Here is a 13458-nt window from a genome sequence, read left to right as displayed (position 1 = left end):
CACCAGCAAAGAGACATATGGCTGCTGTATGTGTCAGATAATCAGTGCATATTGAGGGTTTAATGTGAACAAACCTGAACATGACATCCCCAGAAATATCATTTTGTAAGCAAACGTGTCAGATAAATGTTAACCTGAATTCCATAGTTCAATCATGTTAAGAATCAAACTTTCATTCAATATCATTCAGTATATACTGTTCTCTGACTGTATAAGCAACATACATTGGACATTAGGACATTTTGCCAGATGAGACAGACAGGAAATATGAGAAAGAGCAAGAGAAGAAGGAGGGTGTTTCTCCAAACAACAAAACATTCCCAGCTGGATCAAACAAGGCACAGTTCGGCCATATGGCACAAGCCCCACAAGGCCACAGGGGGACTTTAAATGTGTGACTTTTTTTGCCTATACAGTATCTCCTCATTGATTGTAACTGGATGGAATAGGAAAGCCTACAGTAAGCTGGAACAAAAGAGGATATTTTCTTCGACTGACCTGAATAACTCCCTTCCTCTATATCCATGTATAAATAAATGAAGACAACATCAGAATCCTTTTTTCTTTTTCTATTTTTTGACTCAGCCATTATTGTGCTCTGCTAGAACTTCAAACAAACCATCAGGTTATTTCTTTCAAGCTGAAAAGGAAGGCGTGGTTTTGATAAGATTTTCCTGAATTGTGTGTATTCTTTCAAGCAGAGATGTGTGTTAATAAAGGACCACATGCTCTGAGAGAGAGAGAGAGAGAGAGAGAGAGAGAGAGAGAGAGAGAGAGAGAGAGAGAGAGAGAGGAGAAGAGAGAGAGATAGAATAGCAGAGATAGGAATCTCTCGCGACTCTCTTATATAGAAGATATCTAGAATCTCTCTATCTCTCTTATCTTCTACTCCTTCTCCTCTCATCTCTCTCTCTCTCTCTCTCTCTTCTCCTCTCTTCTTCTGCTCTCTCTCCTCCCCTCCTCCTCCCCTCCCACCGCCCCCCCTCCGCCCCCCACCCCACACACACAACACACACACACAACAAACACCCACAACACAACACAACACAACACAACACAACACAACACAACACAACACAACACAACACAACACAACACAACACAACACAACACAACACAACAGCTGGCTGCTTATTCTCCCATAAAACCTCTTTCCTGAAGGAAACACATTAGTATAATTGTACAGTTGGTGTTATCTCTTAGTAACAGCATGTTTGTGTCTCTGGTTGAGCAAACTTCAAAGAAAACAGCCCACAGCCACGCATCTAGTCTCCAACCGATTGGTTAAGGTCCTCTGTTAATGAATGTTGTTTCATTACCAAGGAGGTTTTGTTTACCGCTAGGTTTGTTGGTTTGTCAGCAGGATTTAAAAAATAAAATAAAAATACTGGGCCGATTTTCCATATAGGAAAAACCCCATTTAATTTTGCCGTGGAAGGGTGTGGGGGGGGGGGGGGGGTATACGCATTATCTTTCACTTATGAAAACAGCCTTGGTGGGCGTCTGCACTCTCCAAATGCCCTTCTAATCATTTTATGTTTTTACAGCCCCTGCCAAACGTATTCATTTTCATCATGCTTCATGTAGAGAGGCTTTACTGTTGCTTTTTAAACTCAAACCACAATCTCTTTATTATTTTGTGTTATTCTAAGCTATAGTGTTAAACCTTGTACGTTATATAGAGAAACGATAAATGGCCGCTTAAGGACATAAACACTACTTCATCTAACCAAACAATTAACATGAAGGTAAACTGCCTCCATTGTCCAGCCAAAAATGTAATTTCATACTGTAGCCTACAAGTAAAAACATTTGCATGTATTTTCACAACTGTTCGAGACAGTCATTGGTTTCCATTCATTTTTATTTTGGTTGTAAGGTATTTGAATAGAAACTTGCTAGCTCTGATTGAGGAGTATGATCATACTATGTTTCAAAATCCTGGATCATCCCATCATCTCACTGAGCTTTTAGTAACTCGGCAGCTCAATAAAAAGTGAAAACAGTGCATAAGTTACAGAAAAACGTGAACAATTCAGATCAAGAGTTCTTCCTTTAAATGTAATACAAGTATGTTTACTAGGAAGATGGCACCAGGTTTCTTGTTTAGTTTTTTGACTACTGTCTGTAGTGCAGTGCATTCATACCTGCCACTGGAAGCTTTTTAATATCCGTTAAACACCCTCAGAAAAGATCTGCAACGTATTTGAATTTTGATTACTGCTAAAAAGAGCTTAAAGATCCATTCATCTATCCATCTTCTCCCACTTATCCGTGGTCGGGTCGCGGAGGTAGGAGTTCCAGCAGAGAGCCCCCAACTTCCCTTTCCCTGGCCACATCAACCAGCTCTGACTGGGGGATCCCAAGGCGCTCCTAGGCCAGTGAAGATATATAATCCCTCCACCTGGTCCTAGGTCTGCCCCTCGGTCTCCTCCCAGCTGGACGTGCCTGGAACACCTCCTTAGGGAGGCGCCCAGGTGGCATCCTTACTAGGTGCCCGAACCACCTCAACCGGCTCCTTTCAACGCGAACGAGCAGCGGTTCTACTCCGAGTCCCTCCCGGATGACTGAACTTCTCAGGGCCGTCCCTCCCTACAGGCCGATCATGCAGACTGCGTGGGGCCTCACCTTGCGGAGGGGGCCTCATCTTGCGGAGGGTGCCTCAACTGAGCCGAAAATGCAGCGCACCTATGCGCTTATGCGGCACAATTAGTGTGGCGCGGCACGGCTTCGCCGCTGCGAGGCTCCACTCGCACATGACACGATTTGACAAGATGCCCTCACGAGTGGCCCGATGTTGTTACGATCAGAGCCGAATTTGAACATTTCCTTTATCGTGTGTCCATCTGGTTGTTTTATTGCACAACAAAATTGTCACGGTTTTGGATTGTTTTCTTTTCCACCTTTTATTTTGAAATGTTTTCCTCCTTGTGTCTTGTCTGATCCTTCTTCCTGTGTTTGCTTTCCTGTCGGTAGTTTCCCTGGTGTGTCTGATTGTCTGATTGTGTTCACCTGTTGCCCTTGTGTTTCTGCCTCCCCTGCCCGGCTGTGTCTTGTCCTGTGATTACCCTTCTGTGTATTTAGTCTTGTCTTCCCCTGTGCTCCATGTTGGTTCCTTGTATTTTTCTCACTCTCCATGTTTGTCACTTGTCTCATGCTACCTGTTTATGATTCTCGGTTTTCGTCTAGTTTTTTCAACAGCTTTGTTTGATTAAAGCTCGCTTTTGTTTTGAAACCCGCTTCTTTTTTAACTGCATTTGAGTCCTAATTTTCCCCGATCCTGACAGTACGAACCAACCAGTAATGGACTCAGCAGTTTCTTTTTCGTTGGCTCAACAGGTGGATCACCTCAAGTACGCCCTAGACTCTAGAGTACATTTTTTATACTTGGTTGGCAGCCTCATCCAGATGGGCTAAAGGGGCTGCTTTGAAGGAGGCACGCCAGGAGGTTGCTCGCAAGCCCTGGCTCAGGAGCTCGTTGCCTGGGTGGCTTAAAACTTTTACAAGCAGCCCCGAAAGCTTGTCTCGAGCCTCTGACCCTTTCTTGGGGTCTGGCCTGGCCTTGGGAGGTCCGCGGATCCTCCGGAAGGTTTCTGGGAGATGCAAGGCCAGGATACCAGCCCGTGCTCCAGCAGCTCCAGCAGCTCCAGTGCCGGCCCCAGCAGCCATGTTTCCGGCTCCAGAACCGGTCCACACAGCCATGATCCAGGCTTCAGTTCCGGTCCCCATAGCCATGGTTCCGACTCCAGAACCGACCCATACAGCCATGGTCCCTGCTCGACTCAAGTCTCTTCTCAAGTCACCTCTCGAGTCTCCTCTCGAGTTCCCTCTCAAGTCTCCTCTCGAGTCTCCTCTCGAGTCTCCTCTCGAGTCCCCTCTCGAGTCCCCTTTCGAGTCCCCTTTCGAGTCACCTTTCGAGTCTCCTTTCGAGTCTCCTTTCGAGTCTCCTCTCGAGTCTCCTCTCGAGTCTCCTCTCGAGTCCCCTTTCAAGTCACCTCTCAAGTTCCCTCTCAAGTCCCCTTTCAAGTCACCTCTCGAGTCTCCTCTCGAGTCCCCTTTCAAGTCACCTCTCGAGTTCCCTCTCAAGTCCCTACCCAATGTCCTGGTCCGTTGGAGGCCCCGCCGACTACTCTTCTGCCGGGGGTCCTGCCAATCCTATGTCCTGTGCCGTTGGGGGTCCAGCCGACACCTGTTTCGTGGGAGGTCCTGCCAACTCCATGTCCTGTCCCGTTGGGGGTCCCGCCGACTACTCTTCTGCCGGGGGTCCTGCCAACCCTATGTCCTGTGCCGTTGGAGGTTCCGCTGGGGGTCCTGCCAACTCCATGTCCTGTTTTGTTGGGGGTCCCGCCGACTACTCTTCTGCCGGGGGTCCTGCCAAGCCTATGTCCTGGGCCGTTGGAGGTCCCGCCGACTACTGTTCTGCCGGGGGTCCTGCCAACCCTATGTCCTGTGCCGTTGTAGGTCCCGCCGACTACTGTTCTGCCGGGGGTCCTGCCAACCCTATGTCCTGTGTCGTTGGGGGTTCCGCTGAGGGTCCTGCCAACTCTGTGTCCTGTCCTGTTGGAGGTCCCGCCGACACCTGTTCCGCCGGGGTCCCATTTACACCAGTCCATGTCATGTCCAGGATCCTGTCTACGCCTGTCCCGTCGGCTCCGGTTCCTGTCCGGCCGACACCGGGTCCTGTCCGGCCTCCGGAGCTGTCCCGTCAGCGCCTTCCTGCCCGTCCTCCGGAGCTGTCCCGTCATGGCCTTCCTGCCCGTCCTCCATAGCTGTCCCGTCACCGCCTTCTTGCCCGCCCTTGTGCCCGGCCTCCTGAGGTCCCCAGTGGCTTTCACTCTCATGCCCGGCCCCCTGAGTTCGCCCGCTGTGGCCTTCGCCCCTTCTTGAACTCTGCCTTGCCCCCGGGCAGTCCGCCCGAGACCACTTCTTCGAACTCTGCCTTGCCCCCGGGCCGTCCGCCCAGACCCTTCCTCCAGACCCCCTCCACCCACCCTTTTGGCCCTAGTTATTTCGTCTAGTTTTTTCAGTGTCAACAGCTTTGTTTGATTAAAGCTCGCTTTTGTTTTGAAACCCGCTTCTTTTTTAACTGCATTTGAGTCCTAATTTTCCCCGATCCTGACAAAAGTCATGTAAACATATTATGTAAATAACCCAATTTGTGTTCTGTGAAACTGAAAAGGATATTACATTGTTGTTGTTACTTTCGTTGCAGTTGTATGTCTTAAATGTAATTTAGGTTAACTTCCTGTTTTATTTAGATGATTTTATTTTGAAGGCGAGTTGACAGGAAGTTGTTGCTATAAAAACAACATGACGGAGAAAACTTAATGTCTTCTACATATAAAGACGGAGAAAGTAAAGAACAAAGTCTGAAAATATCAGTACAGTATCATAGTACTTTAACATAATTGTTTTTGTTACTTTCGTTGCAGTTGTATCAAGGTTCAAGGTTCTTTATTTGTCAAACGAACATAGCTACAGTGTAGTTATGTCGATGAAAATCTTGTGTCACAGGCTTCTCCAATGCAACACAAAACACAGATAAACAGAAAAATATAGTGCAAGTAGGCTAAATAGTAAATACAAGAAGAAAATAGTTTAAAAAAGTGAAATAGTGCAATAAGAGTATATATGCCAGTCATTGAAATATGATATATTAGATAAATAGATAAATGACATGTAATAAATAACTGGACTTGGGACTCCTCCAGACGTTCCCAGTTCACCCGCACTACACGTTTGGGCAAACCAGGTCTGTCCAGAGGCTTCCCCTGCCACTCGACCCAACTCACCACCAGATGGTGATCAGTTGACAACTCCGCCCTCTCTTTACCCGAGTGTCCAAAACATACGGCCTCAGGTCCGATGATACAATAACAAAATTGATCATGGACCTTCTGCCTAGGGTGCTCTGGTACCATGTACACTTATGAGCATCCTTATGTTCGAACATGGTGTTTGTTATGGCCAATCCATGAGTAGGATAGAAGTCCAGTAACAAGCCACCACTCTGGTTCAGATCAGGGGGGCCGTTCCTCCCAATCACGCCCCTCCAAGGTTGCGGTCGAATACTCCAAAAAAACAGCTCCTAAATTCTAACCCTATCGTCTATTCCTTGACCTCGGAGTGAAACGTCATGGGGTTAAGGGATAGTGGATAGGAGAATTCAAAAGGATTTAGGAGAAGAGACTGCGGTACTTTAGAGAATCCGACTGCACTTTCACTATCCGACGTGTTTATGATGCGCCAGCGGAGGTCATAAATGTGCGTCTGCTGCTGTGGGGAAACTATGGAAACTACAGTTTTCTATACAGCGGACTACAACAGGGATGTTTAATAAGAACGAGGGACTACTGTAAACTCATCTAGAGCCTCTGCACCGTGCTCTGATGCTGTTGTTTTATGCTTTATGAACGGGGACAACAGAGAAACATATTCTTCATGACCAAAGTTGGAATTGAAATAAAAAAGGAAAGTGAAACTTATGCTCGTCACCCTCTCCCTCCGGTCCACATTAATACAAATGATCCCAATACGTATGATTGTATGAACTATGAAAAGATCTTAAAAGCAATACAAATGTATTTATTATAAACGTTAGTCCTTAACATCTATCACTGTGTATATCACCATTCAAACATCTTTTTAAAAGTTGAACAAACCCCACACAGCTCAGTAAAGACTGTGAAATGTTGACTTTATTTGATCATTTCAGTAAAAACTAACGTTCATATTTCTCTTTTTGATTATAATACTGATGAACGTTCAAAACAAAGCACTTTGGCAACTTACCACATACGTTTTGAACCGTAACTTTCATGATATCATTTCTCGTTCATAATCGATTGTTTCCGTGAACGGCCGACTGTTGTGTGACGGCAAATGCCGCGGCCGCAAGGCATTGTGGGGCAGCATTTTCTCCTCTCCTTTCGGTTAGGGAGGTCCAGTGGTTCCTAAGCTAAAGGAGGTTATAAAGGAAGTTTGAAACCTCCTTTCCTTTTAATTTAGAGAATTCGAACGGCACTTATCATGGCTGCCACTGAGGGACTTCCGGGTCATTTCACTCCGTTAGGAAGGTTCCTAAGCTAAATGGACTATTCGACCGCAACCCAAGTGTCTCCATCATTGCCCACATGTGCGTTGAAGTCTCCCAGCAGGACTAAGGAGTCCCCTTCAGGAGCTTCATACAGGACTCTTTTCAGGGTCTCCAAGAAGGCTGAATACTCAGAACTGCTGTTTGGTTCATAAGCACACACAACAGTCAGAGTTTTCCCCCCCATAACCCGCAGGCGCAGGGAGGCGACCCTCTCGTCCACTTGGGTAAACTCCAACAAAGAAGCACCCAACCGGGGGCTTGTGAGTATCCCCACACCTGCCCGACGCCTCACACCTTGGGCAACTCCGGAGAAGAATAGAGTCCAACCCCTATCCAGAAGTAAGGTTCCAGAGCCGACGCCATGTGCGTAGAGGTGAGCCCCACCAGATCCAACTGGTAACGCTCCACGTCCCGCACAAGCTCCGGCTTCTTCCCCCCCAGAAAGGTGACGTTCCACGTCCCCAAAGCCAGCTTCTGCCGCCCGGGTCTGGTCCGTCGAGACCCTCTGCTTTCACTGCCACCCTTCTGGCAGCGAACCTGACCCCATCGCTGTTTCCCGTAGGTGGTGAGCCTGCAGGACGGAGAAGCGGAGGTGTTGCCCGCGTTGCCTTTTCTGGTCTGGTCTGGTGGCCGTGGCAAGCCCGGCCCAGCCACCAGACGCTCGCCGACGAGTCCTCCTTCTGGGCCTGGCTCCAGAAGGGGACCCCGGGCTTCCTCCAGGCCGGGTATCCTCACTTCTTATGTTGTCGTTTTTCATGAGGTCTTTGAACCAATCTAATGGCGCATTTCCACTACACGGTCGGCCTCGGCCACACTCGGTACGGCTCGGTACGGCTTGGCCGCGTTGGGCCTTAACAGGGCCGACTCACTTCATGCTGCGCTTCCATTACAGTTTAGGAACTGGGGTAGGTACTATAGTAACGCAGTGTAGGCGGAGCCGTGACGTCATCTTCAATGAGAACTCCAGAAACACAACACAGCCGTTAGCTGTTAGCACTCAGAGCTCACAGCTCCTTATATATGTTCAGAAACTCGACAAAAGTTAAACAAGTACACACCACAGACTGCCTGTGTCATGGTGAATACAGTCGCTGCTTTATTTATGTCTGTATAGGCCGTTGTTGTGAGTGTGGACGGTCAGAGCATATACTGCGTTAGCTTAGCCAATCTCCATCTAGAAAAACACGCATTTTAAAAGGTTTTTCGCCTGCCGTCTGTCTGCAGACTTGACAAAGCATTAATTCATGGTTTTTACTAACCGGTATCAGTATGTTGTTACTTCGGCATCATTTTGAAACGTGTATTACAATTAAATCACGGTCAAATATGTCCATCTTGTTGTAGTTCTAGCCCTCTTGCCAGCGCTCCTCTCTCTAGTTTAGCATACTCAGCCCGACTCAGCCCTGTTTGTTGGCCCCGATAGAACCACAATTTTGTCGGGCCAGAAAAGAGGTGAAAAAGTGGCCCCGGGCCGGGCCGGGCCGTAACTAGGCCTAGTGGAAGCGCAACCAAAAACGGGTACGGCACAACACGGCACGTTTAAAGCGGGCTCCGCGCTGTAGTGGAACTGCGGCATTAGTCTGGCCCCTTGCCTGAGACCAATTTGCCATAGGAGATCCTACCAGGGACACAAGGTTCCAGACAACACAGCCCCCAGGTTCATCGGGGCACACAAACCTCTCCACCACGATAAGGTGCTGGTTCTTCAGAAAGGAAAAGATGTTCTCTATAATAGAAAACAGAAAACAATAGCTGCCTGGAATTGTAAAAAAAATCTGACACATAGCAGCATTGTTTGCAAAATGTTTAGCTGCAAAGTAAAATAATAGGGGTTTACCCTTGACACTGACTACAAGATCATTCACTCACCCTGGAGCCATTAAAGTATGTTGTTTGTGACAAATTGTGCTGTGTCATGGCCAAGGCGGTAACTGCTTAAGATGGCTGCCTTCCAAGATGATGACCAGGAGGGACAATGGAAGTGGGGGATTGAGTAGAGGTCAGAAAGCTATACAGGAGATAGAGAACAGCATCTGAGACTGCAGTTTATCATATAATATCATTTTTGTGATGTGGCAATAACAATCTCTCTCTTTTTCTTTCAGTGAAAACTGACTTTCTGTCTGAACCCCCCTGCAGACTCATGAAATTCATAGTAGTTACATCTTTCTTTTACTCAGCTGTGCATATCAAGGGCTACAGCTGTGCCATCAACAGCTCCAGCACCCAGCTGTCTCTGTTTGTCTTAAAGGTCCCATGACATGGCCATTTCTACTGATCATCATTCCATTGTTGAGGTCTACTAGAATAGATTTATATTGTGCAATTTTCCAAACTCACATTGGTTTCTCATACGGCGTCTCTGTATAGTATGTGTATTCACTCTCTGTCCTAAACGGCTTGTTGGAGCTCCTTCAATCGAACTGTGACATTAGATTCTCTGACATGTTAACACCTTGTAGGCCTACTTCAACTTTACACAATGAAATGGGTTTGTTGTATTAGTGTATTCTGTAGGACGTAAAAATGTTACCATAGCTACAGTAATATATATTAGAAGCTTTGTTAGCTGCTTAGCAACCATAATCACATAAGGTCATGGAAATTGGTCTGTCTATCTTACAGTATATCACAGTAAAATTGTGACATTTTGTAGCCACTTTATTGTTGGTCTTTTATCTGTGAATATTTTCATCCGTGAACCTATTTTCTTATCCTGCTCCTTCTGGTGATAGTGTTCAGGCTACATAAATAATGACTTTATGCCTACAATGGGCTATTTTGAACAAAAAAAGTTAATGTTGTTACTAGGGACGAATCTAAGGAAAAAAACTTGAGAGGTCATCTGTCAACAGTCTCAGCTCTGGTTATTCCTGCTGTTGTCTTCTGGGCTCAAAAAGAGGAATGGGAGGTCAGGCTAATAAAAGACTCTTCCTAAGAGGAATTGACGTGCTTTCCTTCCCAGTAATTGGCTGCGGAAACGTGAAAGCATAGCGTAATTGCATGTTGCTGTGTTTTAATTAGTGCTGAAGCTTATTGCATGCTGCTACCCCAGGTGGCCTGTAAATTCACCACACGCAGAACTACAACAGCCTCTGCTGGTCTGCAGAGAAGAGCTGTGAATCACTGTACATTAGCTGGTTAAAACATCCTCTGTCCACATCCATTAAACCTGCACAAAACTGTCTGTGGGTTGAAGAGAGAAGAAAAGATGCAACTAAAAGAGAAGTTATTTTTTTCCGGACATCTTATTACAAAAAAGACCTGCAATTTGCATTCCTCTGATGTCTGAGAGAGCCAGTTAAGGCACATTTGAAGTGGGAAATCAGTATGTATGTGCATGCGGTGTAGCAGATTTTCAGAAATTGTCAAAATTTGTGTTTAAAAAAAAAAAGCCATGAAACTTTTCCAGTAAATTAGAAAACTAATGAGACATGACTGCAGACTTGCAATTATTTTGACCATACTGCATAACATCACAGTACATCTCATGATATCAAACATACTGTTATTGGATGATAATTAGTAAATAATCAAGGGACATTTGCATGCTTGCTGGTTACAGCTCAGAGTGCATTTGAAGCTTTTATATTCATCTAAATCAGATTCTTGTTTTGGACAACACAAGGCAATTGAAGACATCCAACTTGGGTTTCGAGAGTTTGTGATTTTGTTCTCTTTCCTCACATTTTATAATCTAGATGTAAACTTGTATAATCAATTGTTAGAATAACCGACAAATGAACTGAGAACGAAAATGATCCTTATATATAGCCCTAATCTATATTTTATTATGAACATCTTTTATTATATGTTGTATCAGGAAGATTTAAAGAAATGTCATACAATTCCAAATCTGTATTTTAAGGCTTCAATACTGTAATACTGCCCTGTGAATAGATTACTATAGCCTAATCACTTTGAACACACACACACATACACATCAGTTTATCTTTTCCAAGTTCAAAGCTTTTTTATTTGACCAGAGAACAGAAGAATAACAAAGAATATAGCAATCAATTTACAGCAAACATGTTTAAATAACGTTCCCTTACAGACAAATGAGGTCTGCTCACAAAACCCAAATAGGCACTTGTTTTCATGCTTTGTTAGATATTATAAGAACAAAATGTAAAATGAAGCCCATGTCATGTTTGACAACATGTTGTGTCAAGCAAGGCATGATAGGCTGGGACAATGTAGAAAACAAATATTCAGATCAATTCATTCAAATGTTGTCTCTCCACAGTTGCCCTGCTGCTCGGCCCTGTGCCAGGACTTTGATGTGAGGATCTGGCTGTAAGATCATTTCTTTCCAAACCTCTGGGGCTCCGCCATACTCCAGATCTGACCGGGGGCAGTCTCCCAATCACGGGAATGCATCTGATCCTCCGAGATGACCTGCCCTCTGGAGCCGCGCCCAAACCTGTGAGGGAGGAGAAACAGAGTCAGGTTCTGATATCATTTATGGTTTCAATGATATTCGATAAATACATGTTTATACTCCAAGAAATGCTTATGATAAGGGATAAACATGGGAAAAAATAAACTGAAAATCTAAAAAATACAGAATAATCAATCTTATTTTACTCTTATGTTTGTTCATTTAATTCATCAGAGCAGAAGGGACTTATCTTACATAGGAGCTATGTTAATAATTACATTATAATATTTATACCCCATAAGGCTGAGACCACAATCTCAGTTTAATACATTATCAAATATGTACAATAAAAGAGGTGGTTGCCTCCTAAACATTCACTAACAATTATTACAAGCTTTATGAAATACTATTTTATGTATTTCTAAAATTCTAAGAAATAGTTTCTAATGGGTTACATTTCATTTGGTGCTGAAGCCACCAGTCAAAGATTGGCAGGTTGACATAAATCTATTTCAATTTTCCAGCAGAAGTGAGAATATCTTTGATGCTTGGACTGTTGTTGGGATTAAAACAATACATTCAACATCACCTGGAAATTGGGATGGGCGTGTTTCCCTGTTTTAAACCAATATTGATAAGAAAGGTTTCTCTACAGAATGTTGAAATGGCACAATTATATACATTATTATTTCCTGTGTGATTAATTAAAGTGTACTATATATGTGTGATGAACATTGGCTCTGTGATGGCACTGACCTCTGTGGCTTATGGAGGACAGAGTTCCTGGCTTCTTTCTGAGATCCCAGCAGCAGAGCTCTCAGCAGCGCGGTCAGCAGGCGATCATTAGCGCTGTTATCTGTGTTTTCACTCTCCTGAGCACAGCAGCATACACACAAACAAATGCAATTCCAAGCATCAAAAGCTTGAACTCTGTTTTTGAAATAACCCACAAAATATCCTGGAACAACATCAAGACTCTATTCAATGTTGGGTGCAACTATAACCCCAGGGTTTCTAACTCCAGTCAGGCATCCTGCTGTGGCAGGGGACCTTGAGATGTAGATATCAGTGTGCAAATGCAGAGAGATGCTTCTCATGCCCACTCAGATATCCATCCATCCTTATCTTTATGCAAAATTAAACCCAGATCTGTCTGGCTTTACAAACCACAGTGGGAACATATTATAATTTTCTTCAGTATCTGAATTCCCCTCCTCTTTCCTGCTCTGTCTGTTGACCTCAGAATATCTTACAGTCTATTTCACACTGTTGAATAGAGAGTAACACTATCTGAAATCCAAATGATTTGTGTGATGTAACTTGTTTCATTAGAAAAAAAGGCTCTAATACCATTTACACACTTCATCACATGGAAGTGCCAGACCTCTGAAACATGTCATGACTTCTGGTTGTTCACAGTGTTTTTCATTCAGTCTAAATTAGAGCAAACGACAGATGATATTTCTCAATCCTCAGATATTTATCTGATTAAATAAATAAAAAGTTTAAAGCATTTTTAAATCCTGCCTCCAGTATAATTTAACACACATGCCTGAGATATGTCTCAACATTAGATTTCTATTTTCAGATGCCAAAATGTTGTTGGCAACACAACATGGTGTAGTTCTAATAGTGCATGTTTCCTAGCCACAGCAGGTTAAACTCAAGACTTGAAAAGCAGTGCGAGTGGTTTGTTGTCTCACCAGCCCCAGCAGGTGGTCGGCCATGTTGTCCTCTGAGTCTGGCAGGATGTCATTTTTGTCCAGGCTGCCTTGGACGTGAAGAGCCTGACTGACGCCAGCCATCGCCACAACCAGAGCCAGGAGAGTCACCACTGCAGCTGTGTCCATGGTCTCAAACCGAAGAGAGGTCAGATGAATTCTGATGACAGAAGTAGAGGAAGGACTTTGGTTGTCCGATGGCACCTGTTGACTTCCAAAGGGTCGGCTCCTGTGGAGGAAAGACTTGTCCCGTCGGG

The 13458-nt window shown here is 44.7% G+C and overlaps 1 protein-coding gene and 1 long non-coding RNA gene across 3 annotated transcripts in view; one reads left to right on the top strand and one right to left on the bottom strand.

The window, feature by feature from the left end:
* The window catches only part of LOC117489802, a 28976-nt gene extending 17535 nt beyond the window's left edge, over positions 1–11441 (top strand). The window contains exon 3 of one of the 2 annotated variants that reach the window (XR_004556628.1): positions 11346–11441. This is a non-coding gene — a long non-coding RNA (uncharacterized LOC117489802). Of the gene's footprint in view, positions 1–416; positions 472–11345 lie in introns of those variants that run through there. The other variant, XR_004556629.1, reaches the window with a different exon arrangement.
* On the bottom strand, positions 11138–13458 carry npffl (neuropeptide FF-amide peptide precursor like). Its single transcript, XM_034139336.1, has 3 exons — positions 13184–13458; positions 12237–12352; positions 11138–11522 (listed from the first exon to the last, which is right to left on the bottom strand). Exons 1-3 carry the CDS (start codon positions 13328–13330, stop codon positions 11402–11404), a joined length of 384 nt encoding a protein of 127 aa, XP_033995227.1. The 5' UTR covers positions 13331–13458; the 3' UTR covers positions 11138–11401.

The sequence above is a fragment of the Trematomus bernacchii genome, unplaced genomic scaffold (genome assembly GCF_902827165.1).
Source record: "Trematomus bernacchii unplaced genomic scaffold, fTreBer1.1, whole genome shotgun sequence".
NCBI lineage: Eukaryota > Metazoa > Chordata > Actinopteri > Perciformes > Nototheniidae > Trematomus > Trematomus bernacchii.
Note: the sequence above shows the minus strand (reverse complement) of the source record. Positions and strands in the feature narration are given on the sequence as shown.